Raw genomic sequence first — 24428 nt, 5'->3', positions numbered from 1 at the left:
TCGTCCTCGTGTCATCCAGTGCCACCAGACCTGCAAGCTGCTCTGCTGTCTCTCTGGCAAACCAGTGCCTACTGTCAAGTGGTTCAAGGGTAACCAGGAACTGTCCAAATTTGAGTATTCTATGAATCATGCTGACGGTGTGGTTGCCATAGAGATCGTCAACTGCAGACCTGAGGACTCTGGAAAGTACAAGTGCGTTGCCACCAACACCCACGGCCAAGATGAGACTTCTTGTGTGGTGATTGTTGAAGGTGAGTATGTCTACAAGAACACACTACCACCCATCAGGTGAACCCTCCAGGTCAAGCCAGTCCCCTGCAGGCTTAAGCACAACTGATCCCACAGTATTTCAGTTTGAGATTATCTATCCTCAGTAGACTCTGATAAGTTATTCTCCTCTCACTCAGTTCTGTCTAGCATTCAAGCACTGATCTGTTTGTTCTTTGAGCCTTATCTACTGTAATGATATCTGATGGAACCTTTCAGTCATTATTCTTAAAGACTCTTGGCTTATCTTCCTTGAAATATCACACATCAGCATTCATAATTATCTTGTCTTCAGTGTACTTGCTGGTTCTTCTTATAAAATAATGTTCTGTTTAAATTATTAAATACTGTATTTATTTTTACACAGCCTTTCAGGTAAAGAAAGCATCATATAATCTTGACATTACAATAGCCAGTAATTTTATCCACTGTCATTTAATATTTCATGCAACTTTACTCTCCTGCCTAGTCTGACTTTACTTTCCATTTTCCCTGGCCCTTTGCCATCACCTCACTTGAGTTTACATTCAAAAGTCACTGCCAGATGCATTCATCTTGCCTTCTCCATTCAGTTGTCACTTTCATGACCTTGCAAGTAAGGTTCCCTCTTTCACCAGTCTTTAACTTGGTTAACATTACCATTCTTTTCATAAAAACCAAGCATTACAAAAGTAATGGTCAGTTTTTCAAGGCTTTGTGCAGCTTCTGCTGCTTCCAACCTCACAGCCACTCAACAAACAACTCCAAACTCAGAGTAAAACAATTTGTGGTTTCTCCTCAAAGGCACCGGTGACCGAACAGCAGAACAGACATCTCTGATGAAAAATCTGAAATACACAGGTAACCTAGGCAGCACAGAATGTGTACACCCACCAACCCCTTGAGCGGTGTTGGTGGGTGGCATTGTGCCGCTGTCGCGTGCAGCTCTAACCCTTAATGATGCAGATGGTAGTCATCGCTTGTGAACATGAGACCAACTGAGCAGGGACATTGTGTCCCATTGGCTGGAGCTTGTTTACATACGATTGATTAGATAACAGTTTGATTACAATTAGTAGCATCAGATGCGGCCTGTCTAACCTGCTTCAGGCCACTGATGCTGTGGCCCACCCAGTCTGTGGGCACCATACAGTCCATGAAATAACTTGCCCATGACAAGTTATTTATGACCTTGCTATGGAAGTTCCTTACCCACAGCCATAACATCCTAAACCATTGGACCACCACCACTGTGACAGACATCCACACTGGCTGCACAGAACCATTTTTCGGTCTTACAGAATCTCCGAGTTTTTACATTATTTTTTTTATTTACATTTATTTACAGGTTAAGTAATCAAGCTTCAACCTGCTCCCACCCACCTCCTCTCTCTCTGACTTTCATTTTTACTTTTTTCACTTCTCCTTTGTACTGAATTTTGGAATCTTCCACCGTTTTTTTTTTTTTACTTTTCCAATGTTCCAGAACCAAGAATTTTTATGGAATTAAACACTCACCTCTTCATTCCACAACAGAATTTTCATACATTTAACACAAATTTTTTCCCTCACTTTTAAAACTCAAGGTAATGTGGTAACAGCTGAACAGACTCGCCTACTAAAGAATCTGACCTCTGAAGGTAATACAATGTTAAAATAGTGCAGTGTAACCACTTGGCATGCCTGTCAGTAAACAGCTTGACATTAGGAAGTTTGATACATCTTTTCTTAATCAGCTTTGTTGGAAAAAATCATGATGTAAAATGCTGCAGACAGTTCAAAAAGTTGGTCTAATCACCATGACTTCCTGATGGCCAAGTGTATCAAGAGTGTAATAACATGTTGGTGTTTATTTTTGTCATTGGAATGTATGGCAATGCTACGACATCCTACTGGAGCACTGGACTTGACCAAGATGGTTCTCCACATCTGCACACACCCTTCTAGACAAAATATGAAATCTACATGTTCTCTGTATTCATTATTCCTATTGTTGTTGTTGTTGTTTTCTATTGTAGTGATCAAAGTACTCACTTGTAGACCAGTACACCTGCCCCTCAAGCACTTCATCTGTATAATTGACAACTATGTAGATTAGCTGCACACTGTTATGGAAAAATTCCTCAGTCTGTCCAATCAGTGTAACAAGCTTTCTTTATATGTTGTGATTAACCAGAGCAAGTCTCACTATGTATTCTTACTACTCTTGTACTGCAAGACTTGCTCTCCCACACTAGCTGTAACACCACTGGGAATCCACCCTCAGTGTACATACAGCCCCTCCACACCAGCACTCAGGGCCCCTGTAGATCACACACTCATGCTGTGCCACCAATCTGCTCTCAGACTGTGGCATGCCATGACAGGCTCCCTGTATTAGACCTGACCTGTGACAACAGACTTTTGACTCTGCTTTGCCTTGTATTTTGTCTTATTTTTCTCACTGTGTATATTCAAATATATACACAACCATGTAATATTTTATCTTTTTATTCCATATTTCAATTGTCATGAATCTTGTTTGAGATTTCAAAATATTTTTCAATTAATCTTTAAATGAAACGTCTTATTGTTTTCCTTTATCACTGAAGCAATTTTGAGAAAAGTAACTGTGCTGCATACTATGTCTAACCTTTTTACATTCCCTCCACTGCATCACCATTACCTCAGACCGAAGGTATCTTGAGACCACCATCAAGGACCTGCCAGCACCTCCCACGCCAGCTGTCAAAGTAGACCCTGCTCCTTTCAAAAAGACAACAAAGGTAATTCTCATGCTGCTAACTGAACCTTATTCTACTGCAGCATCTTGCATCCTACTTTTGCCACTTGGTGTCATACATGTTCTATATTACATATTCCATGATCCTTTGACACCATTCCCCAAAGCATGACAGGTTGTATTCACAATCAGTCAATATAAAGCATATGTCAGCTAATCAATGTTATAACTGCACAGGCTGCCCCTGCTCCTGCTGCTGCCCCAAGCAAGACTGAAGACACTGGAAAGAGGACACTGAAGCCTTATGGCAAGAGGCAAGACTCTACTGGCAGCACTTCCAGGTCTCGCTCAGCAACTAAGGAACTAGAATGTGAGTAGATTAGGCAGATGGAGTGCATTCTGTCTGCTGGATGGAAAGATAGATTAATTTTCATGGGTGAATAAATTGTAAACATGATTTCCTCACCTGCTCTATCTTTCAGTGCCACCTGATGATTCCCTCATGGGTCCTCCTGGGTTCTCTGGAGAGCTTCCACCCAACCTCTCTATCAAGGATGGAGAAATGTTGTGCCTGAAGTGCACCGTCAAGGGTGACCCAGAGCCACAGGTGTCGTGGTTCAAGGACGGCGAATCCATTAGTTCCTCAGACATCATTGATCTCAAGTATCGTCAGGGCCTGGCATCTCTCACCATCAATGAAGTATTCCCAGAGGATGAAGGCATATACTGCTGCAAGGCTACCAATTCCTTAGGCACTGCTGAGACTAAGTGTGCTCTTAAGATCATGCCCATGGAGCAGCAGATGAATGGAAAGGGTGGTAAGGGCGACAAGTTACCAAGAATCACTGACCACCTTAAGTCTAGTGAGGTACAAGATGGCACCTCACACACCCTCTCTTGCAAAATCGGTGGTGCCTCCAAATTTGACGTGGTCTGGCTACACAATGAGAAGGAAATCAAGCCTTCCAAGGACTTCCAGTATGTGACGGAAGGCGACAAGTACTTGCTCAAGATTGCTGAGGTGTTCCCAGAGGATGCGGGAACATACACCTGCGAGGCGTTTAACGACATCGGTGAAACATTCAGCTCGTGCACACTCACTGTTATAAGTAAGTGCTATTCCCTATTATTAATATTCTCTCACTCTCTCTTACAACCCTCTCTTCTCTTGTCTTATTTTCATGTTTCATTCACATTGTCACTGCTCTTACCTCTTCTGATAGCAATAAATGTATACTGACTTCTGTACCATCTTTCTTGACACACACTATTTCTTGCAGTACCGGGAGAAGACAAGAAACAGCCAGCATTCAAGAAGTACCCACGCTCCCAGACAGTGATGGAAGGCAAGGTTGCAAGCTTCCCTGTCAAGTTTGAGAAGGAGCCTCAAAAGGTTTCCTGGTTGAAGGATGGAAAGCCTGTGGATGAGACCTCTCCACGCTACAAGTTCTTGCAGGAGAGCAAGAAGGAGTTTGTCTTTGAGATTCCTAACTGCCTCCCAACAGACGTAGGACAGTATATTGTGAAGGCAACATCCAAAAAGGGCGAAACCACAGCTTCCTTCTCCCTTAATGTGCACTCTGCCGATGAACTGTGAACCACCTACCCTCCTCACTAAGGCATTGGTAAGTCAGTCAGTCAGTCAGTCTCTCTCTCTCTCTCTCTCTCTCTCTCTCTCTCTCTCTCTCTCTCTCTCTCTCTCTCTCTCTCTCTCTCTCTCTCTCTCTCTCTACATGCACAGTATATATACAAAGCATAGTGATTCACTACAGTCTCTACACCAGCCAACTGACCCACAGAATGTCTTCCTTAGTACATAGTGAGCCACAGATGCTGGACAGACTTACACTACTGCTTTTCATGTTTGAAATATTCTTGGAGAACATCCTGTGGGTCTGTTGGCTATACCCTAATCCTCTTTAACTATCTGATTGTCAGCAATATGCCACAACCTATGTTCTTTTAACCGTTAATGTACAGTGATAGTTTCGGGACAATTGTAGCATCGCGTGCATAGAGACGGAGATCATTCAGGGAATTAGGATTTTTCCACGCTAAACGTTTTCATCTCTCCCCCTCACTATTGGTCCTGGGGCAAGTCCCGGTATCTGGCAACTTTTCTTGCTCGCCTCCTCGAGCCTTGAGACATATGTTCCTAGACAATAGGTCATCAGGTCATCTTTTCCCATTTCAAGGCAACTCCATGTGACCCGGAGGGAGGAAACGGTGCTCCGAGTGATGTTATGTCAGTGTTACTTGGTAGTGATGAAATTTTTTTTTTTTTATTGAGACAGAAGAAAATGAAAACTCCAGTAGTGATTCTGATAGTGATCTGGGAAACAGAGACCAACCCTCACAGTGACGTTCAGAAACCTCACATACTCCCCTCGAGCAATGCGCTAGTGTGTATCACCCATGGTTGCCTCTACAGGACTGTGCTTGTCGGCCAAGTCATGACTCCCATTGCTAATAAAAGTTGCCAGATTCCAATTATTATAGAAATCTACAATACTTGTAATATGTTTTTTTTTCTTTTCCTGTTTTGCACATCATTTCATATATCTGAGTTTATATTTTCAAGACATGAAAGTGCAAAAGTTCTTACTTTTACATCAAATTCAAATGCCTGAAAGGAAGGAGAGAGAGAGAGAGAGAGAGAGAGAGAGAGAGAGAGAGAGAGAGAGAGAGAGAGAGAGAGAGAGAGAGAGAGAGAGAGAGAGAGAGAGAGAGAGAGAGCATGCCCATTGTGTTCTCAGAGCTTGGGGGGTATTTCTTAGCGGCAGGTTCTGCCACAGGTTCGGGGAGAATTTTTTGATGTGCAATAACTTTGCTCTCAGAGGTCATAACATGTTAAAAACTACATTGTTATTCCGAATAACAGAGAAATATGCTTTTATAAGGAAAAAATCTTTTAGCATTTTTGACAGCTGTGAATTTTCCTCGCTGTAACAGATGGAAAGTAAATCAGCTCCCCGGATTTTAAGAGTTAAGGATTGGTAATATTTTGTATTACTTCAGCCTCTCCCTATGTTCTTTTAGGGAGTAATAAGCTTTGATTATGTGAGCCTCCTTTAACACGGCACTCTCCGCCTACCCACAGATTGGACCACATGGCCGCCAATGTCACGTGAATCTCGTGAGTCACGAGAGCACGTGACTGACGAACTCCATGGCCCCTCAGTAAGCCCAGGCTGACTGTGGTGGCCTACAAGCAAGCATTTTCACCGCGTTATAGTACTGTGTGCATGTTCGCTTTTGTGCTACATGTATATTTCCCGTGAGATTATTATTTATCATCACTACTATAATTAAAACAGTTATTAGTGATAGGAAACTTGTTGGATGGGGAAACATGTCCAAGGAGAGAAAGACAACATTAACACCATATCAGAGTTTTGTGCACACAATGTGACTAGATGTACGTATTCAGTTTTCAATCCCGTTCACACACACGCACACACACATAAAGCACAATCCCAGCACACTACTCGTTTCAGATCTTTTTGGAACCTCCCCTACTCCTTTTCAATCCTACTAGTGATGTTTTGTCCCCTGTTTACCCCTCGTTTTGTTTTGTTTCAATCCTCTAACAACAGGGAGATAGTAACCCACTCTTGTATGGGTTGGAATTGCACCACAACTCATATGATGGTGGATTGGATCTCCTTAACCATCTAAGCCTCTCATTCTGTCTCATCGCCTCTTTCTCTCTTTACAAATTTCCCGCCATGTTCTCTCGTCGTTGTACGTTCGTCAGCCTGAGCACCAATCACATAGGCCCTCACCCTGCTACCCATGCCACGTTACATCCCAAGAGCCAATTAGGAGTTCTGACGTTTGTAACTTAACCAATGGCTGTGCTCAGATACAGTGACGGATACGCCTCAGTAACCAATCAGAGGGTGTGGCTGGTGTGGGTAGTGGAGGAAAGGTAGATCAAGACGCTAACTGTACGAGAATTGCCATTGTAACGTGTATAAGGCTTTTACGCGAGAAATATATGTGAATTTTATTATCTCTGCCATTTTATTAGTCCTTCTCCCCATGCTATGAATGACTGAGTTAAACCTCAGACTGCTAATGATATAAAGGCCCATATTAAGACAGGTTTTGCTCTCTCACCACAACTATTTTCAAAGGGCACGAAGATAGCCAGGTGAATTCATGAGTGTGTTCTACTCTCAGATACTACCATTCAAGCGAGTATCACACTACCACTTCTAATGTCAAACCTTCCTAAAACATCAGATTCAAGCATACTATCTTCAGACGCTCTCCATTTGAGCAGCTAGCACACTAAAGCAAATGATAGTAAGGGCTTACCTTGATGACTCTACTACAGGACAAACATTAACACAGAAAGCTCTAGAAACTTTTGCTCATTAACAAGAAAATACTGATGATGTTGCTCCTTAAATATAAACAGTGACTGGACTCTTTAAAACTGCATTTACATTCTTCCACTGTATTTGGAAATTGACATTCACTCCACATTGCCTGAGGAAGTATGACTGACAAACCAGGTAAGACTCACAACTCTCCTTCACAGACCAGCTTCCTTCACAAATTATTAACATGACAAACCAGGTACGACTCACAACTCTCCTTCACAGACCAGCTTCCTTCACAAATCATTAACATGTTAACTCATCGCCATGCTCTAAGGTACTTATTAGGTAAATTACACACCTCCACAAGAAAAAAAAAAATTGTATACTGAATATCAACTCAATTACACATTAATGAGCTGGCCATCATTGCTTAAAGTACTAGGAATTCAGCACGGTAAGGAGCACTTGTAATTTACATGGTTCCTTAACTGGCTTATGAGCAAGAAGAATGACTATATTCCTCATAGTTATAAACGACAAAGCCTCACAATTCTCCAGAACAGCACATTAAGGATACAACTGAGAAGCCTCCACTAGTAAGTATATGACTATTACTCTTAACTTCCAAATCACAACCTAGGAGAAGGTCAAGTGGAGTTATCAAACTAAGCGACAACCACAACAGCATATTTATATCCACAGCTTCAAGTCTTCAATGCACGTTATGGCACAGTAACGCACACACATGATGAAATACGGAATGTCAACACAACTCAAAAGGTAACTTATCATAAAGCATCTTATAAGACCATTATGTTATGCAATGGTCTTATGTTATGCAAACTGACCACTGATATCTTCTAGCATTTAATAAACCTTTAGATCAAGGCCACCTTCAGATCAAGTAACCAAGGTACTAATGTGTGGTATTGCATGTTCCTGCTCCCTACCAGGCTCATACACATAGGAACATTCTTAACTCAGTTTTTTATCACTCCACTGTTGTAACATGTTTTAATGAAGGATGTGATTACTGTTGGGAGTATTGTGTAGGGATGCATCACTTAGAAAAGGACGTCAGTTTAGCGAACCTCAAGAAATGCCATAAAATCAATGGTCAGCTTTTATCATATTAACAGAGTTGAAATGGAATGAAAATTTGAGGTGATGTTTTCTTTACAGTGGCCTTAGGCCTTGCGACAAACAAAACCTGTACATAAGCAAATGAGTCAACCGAGGGATCTATCCCACAAGCAAAACCTTATCTTGACAGCCATAATAATCCATCACACCATTCCTTTCAGCCACTCCATAAGTCACACCTTACATAATGCAAAAACATGCTACACACAAAAGGTATACTATACTAATAAAGACAAAAAATACAACTATACACATGAACACTGTAAAATGTAAAAAAAAAAAATGATGTCAAGGTTAATACAATACAATCTGCAGCAATTCTTCCCAATATACAGAGCAGGAAGAGAAACCAACTTACAAAACATTGTAGCATCTCCAGTCAGAGGGAGAAATAAAGATACAACAATGAACAAGAAAAACTAGAGATGTGAATGAGATGATAAACAAGAAGGAAGCTAAATACGAAAATGGAAAATAAGGTGGACAGATATACAAAAAAAAAAAAAAAAAAAAAAAAACAAGGCAATGAACTAAAATAACTGAGATCATCAAGAAGCCGGCACACTTACACTAAGCCACCAATGGACGGAAAGAACGAACGAAAAGGATTGCTCGTTGACAGACTAGTCTTGGACGGATGAATGAGCAATGTTCCAGCCAGATATGAATAAACACTAAACAAGGGCAGTGAAACTGCTAATACACAAATTCTATTAGTGAACCAGTTTCCTATGAAAGTGTCACAAACCAATAAAATATTTAACTAATTTCTTTCAGTTAAATATAAAAAAAGACAAAGCTGAGTAATAACTCTCACTCACATCAGGATAAATCTATTTAGAGAACTGATTCACTCATTCATGGAAAGATGAGAAGACCCTTTCTTCCCCATGATTATAAGTACAATTGAGACTTAAAACATTAATAAAGACTGAAGTGCTGCACAATGCAAGCAAAGACAAAATCTAATGTTCAAATAAATACTATACTAATGATACTTAAAGTTATCAGACTATCAACTGTGATAAACCTGAGATTCAGTATTATAAGTACTTCAGATAATACTATAAATAACTGACCACCATAATACAAGATGTTCCATAGTGAAAAAATAGCAAATAATAGAAAAACTAAAAATGAATAATAATAATAGTGAAGAAGGAAAAACCAATGCAACAGGATGAGGCACTGAAAGAAAAGGACAAATAATTGTACAAAATAATAAATGAGAGATGGAGGGAAGTCACATCACAAGCTACATTTTCCCCTTTTTCCACATCAACCTGATAATACTTAACACCTTTGAACTTCATTACACCTCATCTTAATAATACTTGACATCCTTCATCTTCACCACACCTTACCTTAATAATACTTCACAAATGACTCCAGTGATACCTGTAGATGGTCACACTGGGATCACAGCCACTAAAGGGGAGGATGAAGGTGGGCAACAGTCTGTCTTACCTTCCAAAGAGCACCAACACAGGCACGAGGAGAATCACCTTACTGGCAAAACTGGAGGGACACGCACAGTCAGTGAATGTGAAGATGGTGAGTGCTCGATCCTGCTCCTGCCATGGGTTCTTGCCATTATCATAAAACATGGGGCAGTAGTCATCTGCAATATAAAATGTACATTCAGCATAATACATGAAGTGATTTCAGACTAGATTTAGTGTTAACATGAAAACTGGTAACTACATAAAGATATTCAGATCAGTATGTTAATATTTGAAGTTTAATAGATGCTGCTGCACAAAGCAAAAAATAAATAAAAGAATGGGGACAAGAAATTCTCCTCAAGCATTTATAGAAGATTTATGGAAAAGTAGCACTAACACACACACTAATGCAGCAAAAGTGTGCAGGAAGTATCACTCACACAGGCGTTCATTGAGAGTCAGGGTGAGGGCCACAGAGGCACTCTCAGTGAAGTTGGAGGACATGAAGGTTTGCCGCAGACCACACGCTGCCCCGACGGATTGTGAGAGGCGGATCTGTGTGTCACTAACCCGCTGATATACCTGTTGGCAAATGTGTACTGAGGCTACATGCAGATATACTCATGTTACTTGTCATTCTCTTCATATATACAAAAAAATAATTAGGTATCAGTTACACACACAATTTACTCCTATGTATCTACCTACATTCTACTAGGCTGGTAATCCCTCATGAGTCAGCACAGACAAACCATGATAAATTTACACACAAACACACACATACACACACAATTGCACTCTTAACCCTGGCAGTTCACAGTATAAAGCAATAGCCCCAGAAGTCCAGGCACAACAACTTTTTTTCTATTAGGAGATAAAGACACACTTGCCTCACATACATGCACACACAACTCCGAAGCAAAAACACAGTAAACAAGAGGACTCATTACTCACCCAACACCTGAACCTGGACACAGAATCAGATGGGTCATGAGTCACCAGGTAAGACAAGAGGTTCTCCTGCCAGAAGCCAACGCACTGCAGCCGGTAGTCTATCACACCTGTGCAGGAAGAGTGAAGGTGAGAGGGAACACACACACTAGTATTGACATGAAATCTCCCAAACCAAATCTCGTGTAAAAATTCATCTTAGTCATTAAATCTACTCCTGAAATCACAACACAACAGAAAAGTAAAAAAAAAAAGTAGAGAAGCAGCTTAATGGAAACCCATTATTGAAGTCTAGCCTATTAAAATTTAGTCTCAACCTGTAACTTTTCAAACCAAACCATGTAAAAATTCATCTTTCAGTCAAGTCACAATCTATTCCTGAAATCACAACACAACAACAGGAAATAATAAGTGAATATACAGTAAAAAAGCTTAAGGAAACTCATTATTAAAATCTAATCTATTCAAAACTAGTTTAAACCTGTAACTTACCAAACCAAATCACAAAACTTCACCATACAGTCACTTAATCTACTCCTGAAATCACAACACAACAACAAAAAAAAAAAAAAATACAGCAAAGAAGCTTAACAAAACTCACTGTTAAAATCTACTGGGTGTCCATCCTTGTTGAGCGACACACACAAGTCCAAATCAATCTCAATCAACCTCCGCTCTCTATCACAGACTGACATGACTGTGCGGCGGGTAGGACAGTGGTAGGAGTCAAGAGGCGAGGTGGTGATGCCTCCTACAATGCGAGGCTGCAAAGGTGAGCCTCCCTCCTGCTGGAACATAAACCTCCCACCAAAGGGACAGGAGACTGGTGCTGGGGAGTCTGCTGCAATGATGAGGAGAGGAAAGTGCTGAATAACTGTCCCCAATGATATGAAGACAGCAAAGCATAAGGAAATTTGCTGGAAGGCCAAGGGAAGGAATAACATGTAAAGACTCAAGTATAAGAAGGTAAGATCAAATACTGCTTGATCACAGGGACAGGGGATTGGAAAGTGCTGGTTAACTGTTCCCAACAACATGAAGATAACAAGTCAATAAGAAGTTTACTGGAAGGCTAAGAACATGAATAGTGTAAAAACTCAAGGTAGTAATATCAAACACTACCAAACCAAAGGGATACAGGATTCAGGAAAGTGATTACTGAAATGCCAAGGTAAAGAGTACATTGTTGATTTATGCCCTCAACAGCAAGAAGGCAACAAGATCAACCATTATTTCTTTCCTTTACTAGTAATTAATATGGTCAAACCTTAAGCCTAGAAAGTTTTTTTTTATTATTATTCTATTCCCATAACTTTGGACTATCTCTTATTTTCTTTTTAACATTACTAGTACTTTTGTAATTCAGCACCCTATTACATAAGTTGCAGTGACACCATGGAAGAAATATTTCAATCACTTCACATGCATTCTCTGAAAAATAAATTAAACTAACCCCTCATACACACTGTCTCAAACCCAAACAAAGCCAATCTGTCACCATACACATCTTTTCAAACCTGAATAATAAATAATCACTATAAACATTCTCTCATACCTAAATAAAACAACACATCACTATACACATTCTTCCATGCCCAAGTGGAACCATGCCACTGCCATACACATTCTCCCAAACCTAAAAAAAACATCACCATACATATTCTCCAAAATGTCAATGAAACCAACATGTCACCAATTCATGAACTCACCAATTAGAGTGTCATACTTCCACTCCCGGCCACTCCTGAAGTTAGCATAGTCACACACTTGGAAGTCCTGGTAGATGAGGGCCCAGCTGACTCGGTAACGCACGATGTTGTGATGGCGGGGAACCAACTCCCAACACACGTACTCTGTCTGGCTGTGGTGAGAGATTTGACAGGATGGGGCCAAGAGAATAACTAATAACAGGCTACATGACTACATATGTACATACATTATTCCAGGACTGTCTCACCCACTTTTCCTACCTATGCTCCATGAATGATGAAAATTAATTGGACATTTGCATTATGTGGACTTACTTTTCAATAATTAGGATGGATACTGGAGCCAGGATATTAATTGAACCTGATGTAGAACTACCTAAATAAATTACTAATGACAGAAAAACAGCACAAAATAATAAACATACAGTGGAGACTCAATACTCGAATGTCTTAAAAGTCAAACTTTTCAATACTCGAATGCAAAAGTTTGATTTAATACTAAAAAAATATCTGATAGTCAAACCTCCACACACAAGATTGTAAACAAAGGCTGCCTGGCCTCTCCCTCCACTCCTCCGCCAGTTGTGCTGCTACAGTCGTCAGAATAACATTCTCCTGTGTTGTCTGTAGTTTTTCATTTAGAAACTTACAATAATACCAAAGGCTTATCAGTGGTGAAAATATCTGGTCATCAAACGACCGCACACATAGTTGGAATCAAAGCACTGGCCTCTCCCTTCAAGCCGCCACCACTGTCCTGTTCTGATACCAGTAATACCAGTAAAACCAAAGCAAAATATCGGTATTCCGGTATATCAGATCCCTAGTCCTGCAGTTGTGAGGAAACAACTCTCTTTTGCCCTCTGTCTGTAGTTTTTCATTTAGAAACTCATAACAGCACCAAAGAGGTTTATTAGTGGTGAAAATAAGGAATCTATTGAATGATGAGTGAGCAACAGCCCTCCACTAGTGAGTTCACAGGAATCACATCAGGAGAAAAGTTACCAGACGTTTTCATGGATGGTGATGTGTCCTCCGACAACCTCCCTCTTTCCTCCTCTTTTACGTTATCCATCACCAGCCTTCAATTACAGTATGCACAAATAAAAATTATAAAAAAAATTACATTGAAATTCTTTGTAAACTTAAGGTTTTACAGAGATCAGAACAAATTACCTGATTTATAGGCATTGGTAGTCAAATTTTTTTGATACACGAACAGCCATTTGGAACGAATTAAGTTCAAGTATTGAGTTTCACTGTAATTTCTTGGATTAGACAAATAAATTCATTAAGTGATAGTAAGACTAACTAGTTAAATAAAGACAATTCAAGGTAGCACAGAGAGATTAAAAAGAAACACATCTACAATTACACAATGAATTTTTGTCTTTCATAATCTCAAAATCCCTTAAAAATTCTTATCTTTATCTAAACACCACATACATACCCTCACTTTCATCCCTTTGTAGTTACAGTACTTTCCTAACTCTTACAACAACTCTACATCATTTATCATTCTTCATTCAGACCCTCAACCTATATCATTTACCATCCTTCATTCAGATCCTCATTTTCTCTCTCCCAAGTTACAGTATTTTCTCACCTCTTACAATTCTTCACCACTCACTAATCCTCATTCACACACTTACCTTTGTTCATATCTAGTTACAACACTATTCTCCACACTTTTTACAACAATATTCCATCATTCACCAGCCTTCTTTTACACCCTATCCTTATTTCTCTCTTATTACAATACATTCCCATAACAAAACTACCTTCCATCACTCACCAGCCTTCTACACTTTGCTTGGCCATCAGGTAACGGTTTCCTCGCTGCTCCAAACAGGTGTAAGTGGTGGTCTTGGCAGCATACCCTCGCCACATGGTCTCAGTGATGTGGGTGGAGTTAATGACCATCTGAGCCTCGCCTATCCCTGAAGACTCCCATTTTCCAGTCAGGTTGCGAGGTAGGTAGCAGCCAGGTGGTATGATTTCATGCTTAGCTGGGAAGAATAATGGGTTAAGTGTAAATTCATTCTATATTTCTACTCTTCCTTCCATATATCCTTATCACAATACCATTTGCATTTCTTTCTTCATTCTATCTTCTGCTTCATTTGTTTAATTCCTTCTTCAGCTTTCTTTCTCTTTCATTTTTCTCATCAACTTACAATAGCATTTTCTCACACCATTCACAAATCATTCCTCTTCCTTTACATTCTTTCTATACATAAACAGCAATACCTTACACTTCCATCCCCCAATACCTTATATCCTCTTTCTTTCTTTATATATATCAACATTCTTTCTCACACTCACTCTAACCTAACCTTTACTACTTCTATCTTTCCTCACATTCTCTCTTGCACACTCTAACATTACTCATTTCCTCTTTCCTTACATTCTCTCACACCGTGTAGTGTAGTGGTTAGCACGCTCGGCTCACAACCAAGAAGGCATGGGCTCGAATCCCGCGAGCGGCGAGGAATATGGGTGAGCCTCTTAATGTGTAGCCCCTGTTCACCTAGCAGTAAATAGGTACGGGATGTAACTCGGGGGGGTTGTGGCCCCGCCGTCTCGGTGTGCTGAGATGTGTGGTGGTGGTCTCAGTCCTAACCGAAGATCAGTCACTATGAGCTCTGAGCTCGTTCCGTAATGGGGAAGACTGGCTGGGTGACTAACAGGCGACCGTTGATTTTGAACACTCCCTTGAACCATTATTCCCTCCTTCTTTCCTTACATTCTCTCTCTCACACTTCATCTAACCATTACTCCTTCCTTCTTTCCTTACACTCTCTCTCTCTCACACTTCCTTGAACCATTATTTCCTCTCTCTTTCCTTACATTTTCTCTCACACACTCCATCTAACCATTACTCACTCCCTCTTTTTTTACATTCCCTCTCTCTCTCTCACATTCCTTCAAACCAATATCTCTCTCTCTCTCTCTCTCTCTCTCTCTCTCTCTCTCTCTCTCACTTCTATCCATTATTCCTTCATTTTTTTCCTTTAAAATCCCTACATCTCCAGTGACCCTGACTTACCATAACTGAGCCTGAACCTAACAGGGCTGTTCTGTGGTGTTTTGAGGACCAAGCACTCTGGCGTAATGGACAGTCCCATGTACAGGTCCTCCTCCCGGTCCCGCACAAAGCATCGGTAGCGCTCCTCCCTGCGAGACTCCTTAGTGTTGGCAACAGCAAAGTAATGGTTCCGCCCCACATACCAATCGCCAAGGCACGTGTACTCCCGAGCTGTGTGAGAAAGATGTGCTATATTGATCTGTCTCTTTCTTTGTCTCTCATGTACTCTAAAACTGTGTGATGGATATATTGTATCTGTCCATATGCTTTCATTGTCTGTCCATGTATTCCTGAATGTGTGTGAAGAATGGTGTGTTGGATCAGTCTGTCTCTTTCCTTGTCTCTCCTGTATTTTAAAATTGTGATGGATATATTGCTTCTGTCCATCTGTTTTTGTATTTGTATCTCTCCATGTATTTCTGAAGTGAGTAGTAGTAGTTGTATCAGTATGGTTCCTTATCTCTCTACCTCTCCCTGTGTGGGATGGTGTTCATTGTATCTGCTCAGCTTTTTCCTTGTTTCTCTTCCTTTCTTAAGACATCAGCAAGGATTTCCATCAATCTTACTCTTCTTTATCCCTCTTTCTCTCTCTCAGATACAAAGATTTGTTAATTTAATTATTCTCCTCCCTCCCCCCCCTCTCTCTCTCTCTCTCTCTCTCTCTCTCTCTCTCTCCGAGTTCCCATATTGTGAAGAATATTTAAACTTCCACACTTAAGAAGAACAGAATATGCTGGTTTTGCAAAATAAAGAATATAAAAGACAAAACAACACCACATTTTACTATCATCTCCAATCTTCACCTCTTTCTCAACTAAACATCCTGCCAGTGTTATCTTTATAAACAACCTTTCTTCTTCTCTTTTCACTTACACTCCTTTCTCTATTATTCATGAGGTAAAAAACCACATTCTACTACCATCATGTAATCTCCTCTCATCCATAACTCAACACATTTTCAATCTTCACATTGCATTGACATAACTTATCGTCATCCTCTCCATACCAGCACACCAATCCTTCCTCTCTCTTATCACTCTCAAGACACATTTTTTCTATGCAAAACCAAATACCATTTTCTATATACCAAGACATGTTTCTCTTATACAAAACTATGACTACTTTTTTCCTTCCTCCTCCCCCTCCTTGCCCCTCACTCCCTTCACTTACTGGCATCAAAGGAATGTCCAACACCCTCACACTTCTTGAAATTGATAGTGAACTTTTGGCTGTCAATGAGGAACTGGCTGCCTGGCTCCTGACACGACCTCACCATTGCCTCTGGGTGGTCACACTCCCCCGTGAAGCTGTGGAGAGAGAGAGAGAGAGAGAGAGAGAGAGAGAGAGAGAGAGAGAGAGAGAGAGAGAGAGAGAAAGGTTTATGGGTCATCTTAGGTCACATGAATGAGGATTGGTGGTGTTGGTGCTGGTAGTAGTAGTAGTAGTAGTGGTGGTGGTGGTGGGTAGTAGTAGTAGTAGTAGTAGTAGTAGTAGTGGTAGTGGTAGCAGCAGTAGTAGTAGTAGTAGTAGTAGTAGTAGTAGTAGTAGTAGTAGTAGTAGTAGTAGTAGTAGTAGTAGTAGTAGTAGTAGTAGTAGTAGTAGTGGTGATGGTGGTAAAAAAATAATATTCACTTCTTTTCAAGTCATTCCCTCCTCACTTGTATCATTCCATCCTCTTCCTCTCAATCTTTTTATCCTCACTTGCAACACCAGTTCTTCATCATAATGTTTCTTTTTTTCCTTACAGATGCTATAAATTCAACTTTTTTTCTTTTTGGTGTTATAATTCTCTCTCTCTCTCTCTCTCTCTCTCTGTCGCTATCTTCCAACCGTTCGCCTTTCCTGAGAGAGAGAGAGAGAGAGAGAGAGAGAGAGAGAGAGAGAGAGAGAGAGAGAGAGAGAGAGAGAGAGAGAGAGAGAGAGAGAGACCGAAACAATAACTACGATAAAGCCCACAACAACAAAGAAACCCACCTAAATTTGTTCTGCCAGGCGAAGTGAAAGAGACCATGTAGGGCTGGGCGACAGTTGATGGGGGTCGGGTCGCTCCTGAAAAGCATCACGCCTGACTGCTGCCTCCCTTCCAGCCACCGACACGCCGCTGCTACATCGCTGCCATCGCTCACACATGGTCCTGATGAGAGAGAGAGAGAGAGAGAGAGAGAGAGAGAGAGAGAGAGAGAGAGAGAGAGAGAGAGAGAGAGGGCTTTAGTTGCAGGAAATAGGCAGGCAGTGTGAGGCCTTTCATTACAAGCTACCTGTTAAACCTGACTAATGGAGCTGCTCATGAACCAAAATAGTCTCAGGATATTGTGAAAATAAATTAATACTGTGTGATTTAATAAAATGCCATTAGTGTAATCTTAATACTATTGTTGTAACTATCACAATTACTATGAATGCTGTGGTTAATATCATGATCATTACTATTATTATCATTCATATTATTACATCAGTCATTATTACATTTCTAATAACATCAAAATGAATATTACATTTTTACTAGCAATAATATATATAATCACTTTTTTAGTATATATATATATATATATATATATATATATATATATATATATATATATATATATATATATATATATATATATACAAGCTTATGGTCAAGGATACTTTTATCATCATCCTTTTGTGATAAACAATAATTTACTAGCTATGTATGCATATGTTATTTCTCTCAAGAGAATAATTAAAAGCAATAATAGTAATGATACTAATGATGATAATAGACAACAATTTCATGCATTTCTTCTCCCTTTGGTCAGGAGCTAGCAGAAGGCATCAAATATCTAGTTAATATTTTTTCACTGCTTCAATCACCACCACCACCATCACCTTTATCAACTGCAAAATCTTATATGCAATATAATTTTATTCTTTTCAATAGTACAGCTTCACAAAATGCTGAAAAAGAAAATATTACATATCTCAAAATGTTTAAAATTCAACAATGTTAGTGTACTGTATACATATAATGTGGAATATGAGGGTGGTGGTTGTAGAGGAGGAGGTGGTTATGAGTAGGAAAAATAGTGTGGAGGAGGAGGAGGAGGAGGAGGAGTAAGAAGAGGAGGAGGAAAACTACTGAGTTTGGCTATTCCACACTTGCTATGGAGAACAAACTATACATAGGAGAGAGAGAGAGAGAGAGAGAGAGAGAGAGAGAGAGAGAGAGAGAGAGAGAGAGAGAGAGAGAGAGAGAGAGAGAGAGAATGGTGAGGCTCTGATCATCGTGAGGGACAGGGCATGGACCAGGAGGGGAAGGTCAAGTGGGTGGAGCCAAAAAGTTTAGTTTTTGAAGCATCAAAGGAAAACTGAAGCCTTCACCTGGTGTGGGATAACTAGGCGTTGCTACAGAGCAATTATATGGCCAGGATTGGCAAGGACTCCAAGTAATGGCATGGCGTCTTTACCTTCCAGCTTCTCCAAAACGTTCCAGGATCTGACGAGCAAACGGACGCAGACAAAGCACTGGTGATGGGAGAAGACATACTGGAAGGAGTCGCGGCGGAGCTGAGCGGCATCCACAGGTTGGCCAAGACTCTTAAACCATCCCTCGTTGATGCTCGTGTCCACCTCCCGGCCCTCCTCCCACGAGAACCACTCTCCGCGCAGCAGCAAAGGGAACGGTTCTGCGGCGGTGATGCTCTGCTGGCTGCCATCACACACCCCGGCTGCAAGTATCGAGAGAAACTGCGTACTCTGAGGTTTTCTCCGCTTGTTTCGTCATAAGATTTTATCAATCATTCAATTTCAGGCAATAGTAGAGAACTGCATACACATACATTGATAATGAATGAAAACCTCTTCACAGACTGCAAATTAGAGAGAAAAAGGACTGATTTCATATAACACTACACTATCCCCTTATTTCACCACTTTTGATATTATATCATCCATCAATCAGTTCCTAACCATTCTAGAACAAGGTATCAATAATCCATCAATCAATCTTTAACCTTCCTAGAATAAGGCAGAAGCCGGAATACAAGCGAAATTTGAAAATGACTGAAAATTTCCTTCCTGGCTGGTACGTAGGTGCTTTCTTTCACACAAAGCCACATGATTCCATTGTTCTATCACTAAATTTTATCCACTGATCAATCACAACACTGGGTAGATGCCGAATTGCAAACAAGATTATAAATCATTGAACTGACCCACGACCACTAGTTGAGGGTTTGTTGAAACAGTGAACCTTTACGTGAACTTCACCGAGATGCCAGATTTACAATGTTTAAGATGTAATATTTCTTTTTATAAATGTGCGTAGTATAAATGCAACCAATCATTATGCTTTATAATGTGTACATGAGTACATTCTACACAAAGTACAAGTTATTATAAATCGAATATTTTCTATACAAATGCATTTTGTGGCGTTGTTTAGTCTGGGCAGAGAATTACGATGTAATTTCCATCCATACTACATTGCTTTAAGTTAATTAATACAACCTAACATATTCATTATCACTTGTCGTGGAAGGAAGCTGTGATCTGACTGACAATCAGCTGATTGGTTGTTAACTTCATTCTTACCTGTCACATGTCCGGGCACGCGTGATGCTACACCACTTATTTCATTTGTCGTGCATTAAAACTATACCATGGTACGTACAATGTTTAACGGTAATCGGTATCGGTACGTTGTTGTCACTCGTCTCGTCATGGCATACCATAATAAAGCTACAAATCTTCTACTAATGATGACTAAATTATTCACAATTTCAGATCTCCATGGATGCCCGCCCAGTCCCGCCCGCCGTTGCATCTGTCGCCAGGCCACACACAAATATCATGCCACACCTGAACAACACCTCAGAATGCGCCTAAAATTTCAACTCTGATTGCTCATCTGGAGCATTCTTAATCACGCATAACAACCTTAATCACCATAACAACGACAATTATACATAACATAAAACATTCGTTCATTAATCATGCCTCAAAACCAATTTGTCATCTCTCATTTCAAAATATCCCCAAAGATTTCTATGTTTATAATTCCCAGACGTTTTCAAGGATCATGGTGGTGTGATAACTGAGATGGTCCTCCTGGAAGACTGAAGGTCGAGGGAGCAACGCCCCTCAATGTGCGATGGCGTAACAACACGCGAAGCAGATCGAAGGTAATCTAAACACTATGCGGCGACGACTTGCTAATCAATATAGGCGTAATTCTTGTACAATTTATAAACATTACAAAGACAGGAGAAAATCAGTAGTATCACAAAAAAAATTATATTAAAGCACTGCTGTATCATGACCATTAATGGTGTTTATTAAAAATAAATGTTCTTAATTGCTTACTCGTCGTGTTTTTTTTTTTAATTGGTAAAGAAAAAAATATATATATATATATATATATATATATATATATATATATATATATATATATATATATATATCAGTTGTATCATAAGAAATCCACAATACGATAATTACTAATGATAATTGTTATATTTCTACATATTTATAAACTACTTAATAAAATGCAAAACACCAAACGTAAAATAGAGTAAAATAACAAACTTAACGACCAATCTATCTAATATTATACTTATCAATGAAGACAACACAACAAGGGTACTAATGATGACTCACTCGGGTTCATCATGATCTTACCTGGAAAGTTACGACTGTTTATTGCGTGACGTCGTAAACCCCTCCCCCTGCCCATTCTCTCTCTCTCTCTCTCTCTCTCTCTCTCTATATATATATATATATATATATATATATATATATATATATATATATATATATATATATATATATATATAAATCTTATGGGATTATTTCACCTCTTACGTCACAAAAAGTGTTGACGTGACTAACTTTCTTTTTTTTTTCCCCTTCCTTCTCATCATTTCCCCCTTCCCTCCCCTTACTACCTGCAGGAACCGTCTTGACCTTAGCGTGACCTTCAGGAGGTGACGGGTGAAGAGGGAGGGAGGGAGGGAGGGAGGAAGGAAGGAAGGAAGGAAGGAAGGAAGGAAGGAAGGAAGGAAGGAAGCAAGCAAGCAAGCAAGGAAGGAAAGGAAGAAAACATGTAAAGATGTAAATCTAATTGATTCAATGAGATCATTTCAGCGCCTCTCTCTCTCTCTCTCTCTCTCTCTCTCTCTCTCTCTCTCACACACACACACACACACACACACACACACACACACAAAGGAATTCCAGAAACAAGTAACAAAAGAAATAGTATGTGAGGTAAACCTGATCTTCACAGCATTTTTTTTTCTTTTCATACAACACAGTCCAGTATCAGAACGAGACATGAGAGGACCAAGATGAACATCAAATAACAATGAATGATGATTAAAGGGGGCTAGAAATTAAAACAAATAAGTACACTAAAAATTATTAACAAAAAAGCATAAAGAAGCTAAAGATAAACAAAATAACAAACTAAGGTAAAACTACATTATCAAGCTCCATTTTGTATTCTAGCCATCATACACTAGAAAATAAAGAGCTCCTGATTCCTTCCACTCATTTCCTTAAACCCTTCAGTACTAGGACGCATTCTTACTACGAGTTTTTGGGTGTTGTTAGACAATTTTATTTACCTTAGAAACGATTTATCGAAGTCAGAAGATTAATGGCCAGAGTCTTCACTATTTCAATCCCCACTTAAGTCTCAGAAGCTGTATAAGATCACTAAATAGCAAGCAGAACAAATATAAAAACGTCATGGTAGTGAAGGGGTTAATCCAGTCATCAATGCTTGATATACGAAAGAGCATTTTCAGTTAACCTTGTCCATACAGTAGCTCCACCTTACGTCACGGAGGATATATGAATAATTAATTACATTGTGAAAACTCACGAGCAGGAACAGGAAGAGGAAGAAGGGGAGGAATAGAAAGAGTCGAAACAGCAACAGGTCTGCACGTAAAGGTTTCAATTCCTCACGTCAATCATTTTCAACAGACTGTAGTGGAAGCTGGTGGAGGTTTTAAAGGTTTTCCCAATGCCAGTCAGTAGGATAACACGAGTAATCACCAATGTGCTCTTCGAAAAGAGGAAGGGTCAAAATCCTTCACAATACGCCCCTTGTTTGACTGTTTACAGTATTTACGTTATTACCGAGGCAGAACAGATAAAGAGGAGGAGGAGGAGGAGGAGGAATAACCACAATCATTCTTAAGACCTAACAACAAGAACAGTGATTACTAAAGATAAAGTTGTTACCAGTCTGAGATTTGAATATGAGCTAGGGAATGGGGCAGTAGTGTGTGAAAGAGGATTATCACCCCCCCTTCCCCCCAAAACCCACCCACCATCGCCCCATCCCCTCGCTCCACCCTATGACAGCCAGACAGACGGGAAGGTGTCATGAAACCTGTGTGGATGTCTTTCTCAGTTTAAAATAAGAACGACGCATTAATGTGTAATTAAACTCTAATATCGGGACAAATATTATTCTACCAGATATGAATACTCCTTATGAACATGATAAAAAATAAGTAAGAAAGAATAAATCAGGAAAAGAAAAAGAAAAACACTGGAATGTGATGAAACTAGGAAAGAAAAGAACACAAAGAGAGAGAGAGAGAGAGAGAGAGAGAGAGAGAGAGAGAGAGAGAGAGAGAGAGGAAATCATACTGTATAAAAACTATGGGACTGACTCAAATCCCTCATGCACTTCCTGTCTCCCTCTCTCTCTCTCTCTCTCTCTCTCTCTCTCTCTCTCTCTCTCTCCACATACCTCTGTGACCCCTGACCTGACCCACGCGTATTTAGCGAGTGAGGTCGAAAGCAAATATTAATAACGAGGAAATCTTTAAATTTTTCACCTTAACTGCAATCATTAATGTACAGTACATGTTAGTTCTATGAAAGTAAATAAAACATTAATTTATAAGGGCGTACCTCATTACTGTACTTAATAAATGCGAGATTTCAGAAGTATTTACCAATGCTAGGATTAAAAAGATAAAGTAAATGTCGACTAATAGTAATGGTGAGGGTATGTTTGTATTGATCAATTAAAAAAAAGGCCGTAAAACACTTAATATTATCGTTTAATGAAGTATTTAGATCATTACACGAAACGTTTTTCATCTAACTAAAACATGCTACAATTACCACTACTCTTCCGTGTTTCCCTATCACACACTTAACACTAGCGGTAATCTTCTACTGCTACTGTTACTCCATTCCCGGCTTTGTCAGACTCACGGATAGTCAACAGAACATCACACTCCACTTACCCAAGACAGAGGCAAACACAAGGGCTCGCTGCATCCCCCCACGGCTCATCTTCCTCCACTTCCCTCCCAGCAGCTGACCACAGACTCACGCAGCACTTGCCATGCACTGTGGTGTCTATGTCATTGTAGAGAGGTAGAAGCACCACTTTCCAAACACAGAGGAGCGGGGAAGTATTTAAATGCTACCGCCGCCTAGCTGTTACCTGACGCACTGCCTCTCCACATGTTTTCCCTTCGCTGCCTGGAGGTTGTGGTCATGTTATTGTACTGCACATAATATCCTTAACGATTCATTTGTGGTCTTCTTAGTTTTCAACATCATTTATTTTCCTTTCGCTACATTGTATTGTGTTATGGCAGTGAATTCAAGGTTTCTAGTAAGTCTTGTCACCCTGGTATGTGATGCTTGGACGATGGGAAACACTAACAATGATTGGAGTTCACAGACTTGTTAAGTTTACCTATAGTTAATTTCCCTTTCCCTTTCGCTACATTGCACTACGCTATGGTGGTGAATTCAAATTTATAAACCTGGTCACCCTATCAAGTTAATAAAGAA

The 24428-nt window shown here is 39.9% G+C and overlaps 2 protein-coding genes across 3 annotated transcripts in view; one reads left to right on the top strand and one right to left on the bottom strand.

The window, feature by feature from the left end:
• Window positions 1-6983, top strand: part of LOC123508687 (twitchin-like) — a 166660-nt gene extending 159677 nt beyond the window's left edge. The window contains 7 exon segments of the mRNA XM_045262547.1: window positions 1-251; window positions 1051-1107; window positions 2917-3011; window positions 3206-3338; window positions 3451-4077; window positions 4249-4593; window positions 6069-6983. The exon segment at window positions 1-251 is cut by the window's left edge and continues 121 nt beyond it. Coding sequence (XP_045118482.1) covers window positions 1-251; window positions 1051-1107; window positions 2917-3011; window positions 3206-3338; window positions 3451-4077; window positions 4249-4565 — 1480 coding nt within the window. The 3' untranslated portion in view covers window positions 4566-4593; window positions 6069-6983.
• LOC123508688 lies at window positions 6484-24093 on the bottom strand. Of its 2 annotated transcripts, none has more exons than XM_045262548.1 (11): window positions 23870-24093; window positions 19064-19324; window positions 17610-17769; window positions 16806-16942; window positions 15597-15806; window positions 14343-14556; window positions 12548-12699; window positions 11440-11679; window positions 10842-10948; window positions 10328-10469; window positions 6484-10063 (listed from the first exon to the last, which is right to left on the bottom strand). In XM_045262548.1, exons 1-11 carry the CDS (start codon window positions 23916-23918, stop codon window positions 9906-9908), a joined length of 1830 nt encoding a protein of 609 aa, XP_045118483.1. In that variant the 5' UTR covers window positions 23919-24093; the 3' UTR covers window positions 6484-9905. The 2 variants fall into 2 exon arrangements, with proteins under 2 accessions (XP_045118483.1, XP_045118484.1); XM_045262549.1 differs by having other exon boundaries at window positions 11440-11676.
• Between the last annotated feature and the right edge of the window lie 335 nt (window positions 24094-24428).

The sequence above is a fragment of the Portunus trituberculatus genome, chromosome 25, assembly GCF_017591435.1.
Source record: "Portunus trituberculatus isolate SZX2019 chromosome 25, ASM1759143v1, whole genome shotgun sequence".
Lineage (NCBI taxonomy): Eukaryota > Metazoa > Arthropoda > Malacostraca > Decapoda > Portunidae > Portunus > Portunus trituberculatus.
Note: the sequence above shows the minus strand (reverse complement) of the source record. Positions and strands in the feature narration are given on the sequence as shown.

Coding starts and splice junctions, on each gene's coding strand:
- LOC123508688 (XM_045262548.1), bottom strand. CDS start 23,918: ATGAGCCGTGGGGGGATGCAGCGAGCCCTTGTGTTTGCCTCTGTCTTG. Junction 16,943..17,609: donor GCCTGGCAGAACAAATTTAG/GTGGGTTTCTTT, acceptor CTCTCTCCACAG/CTTCACGGGGGAGTGTGACC. Junction 14,557..15,596: donor TAGGTTCAGGCTCAGTTATG/GTAAGTCAGGGT, acceptor TATTCTTCCCAG/CTAAGCATGAAATCATACCA.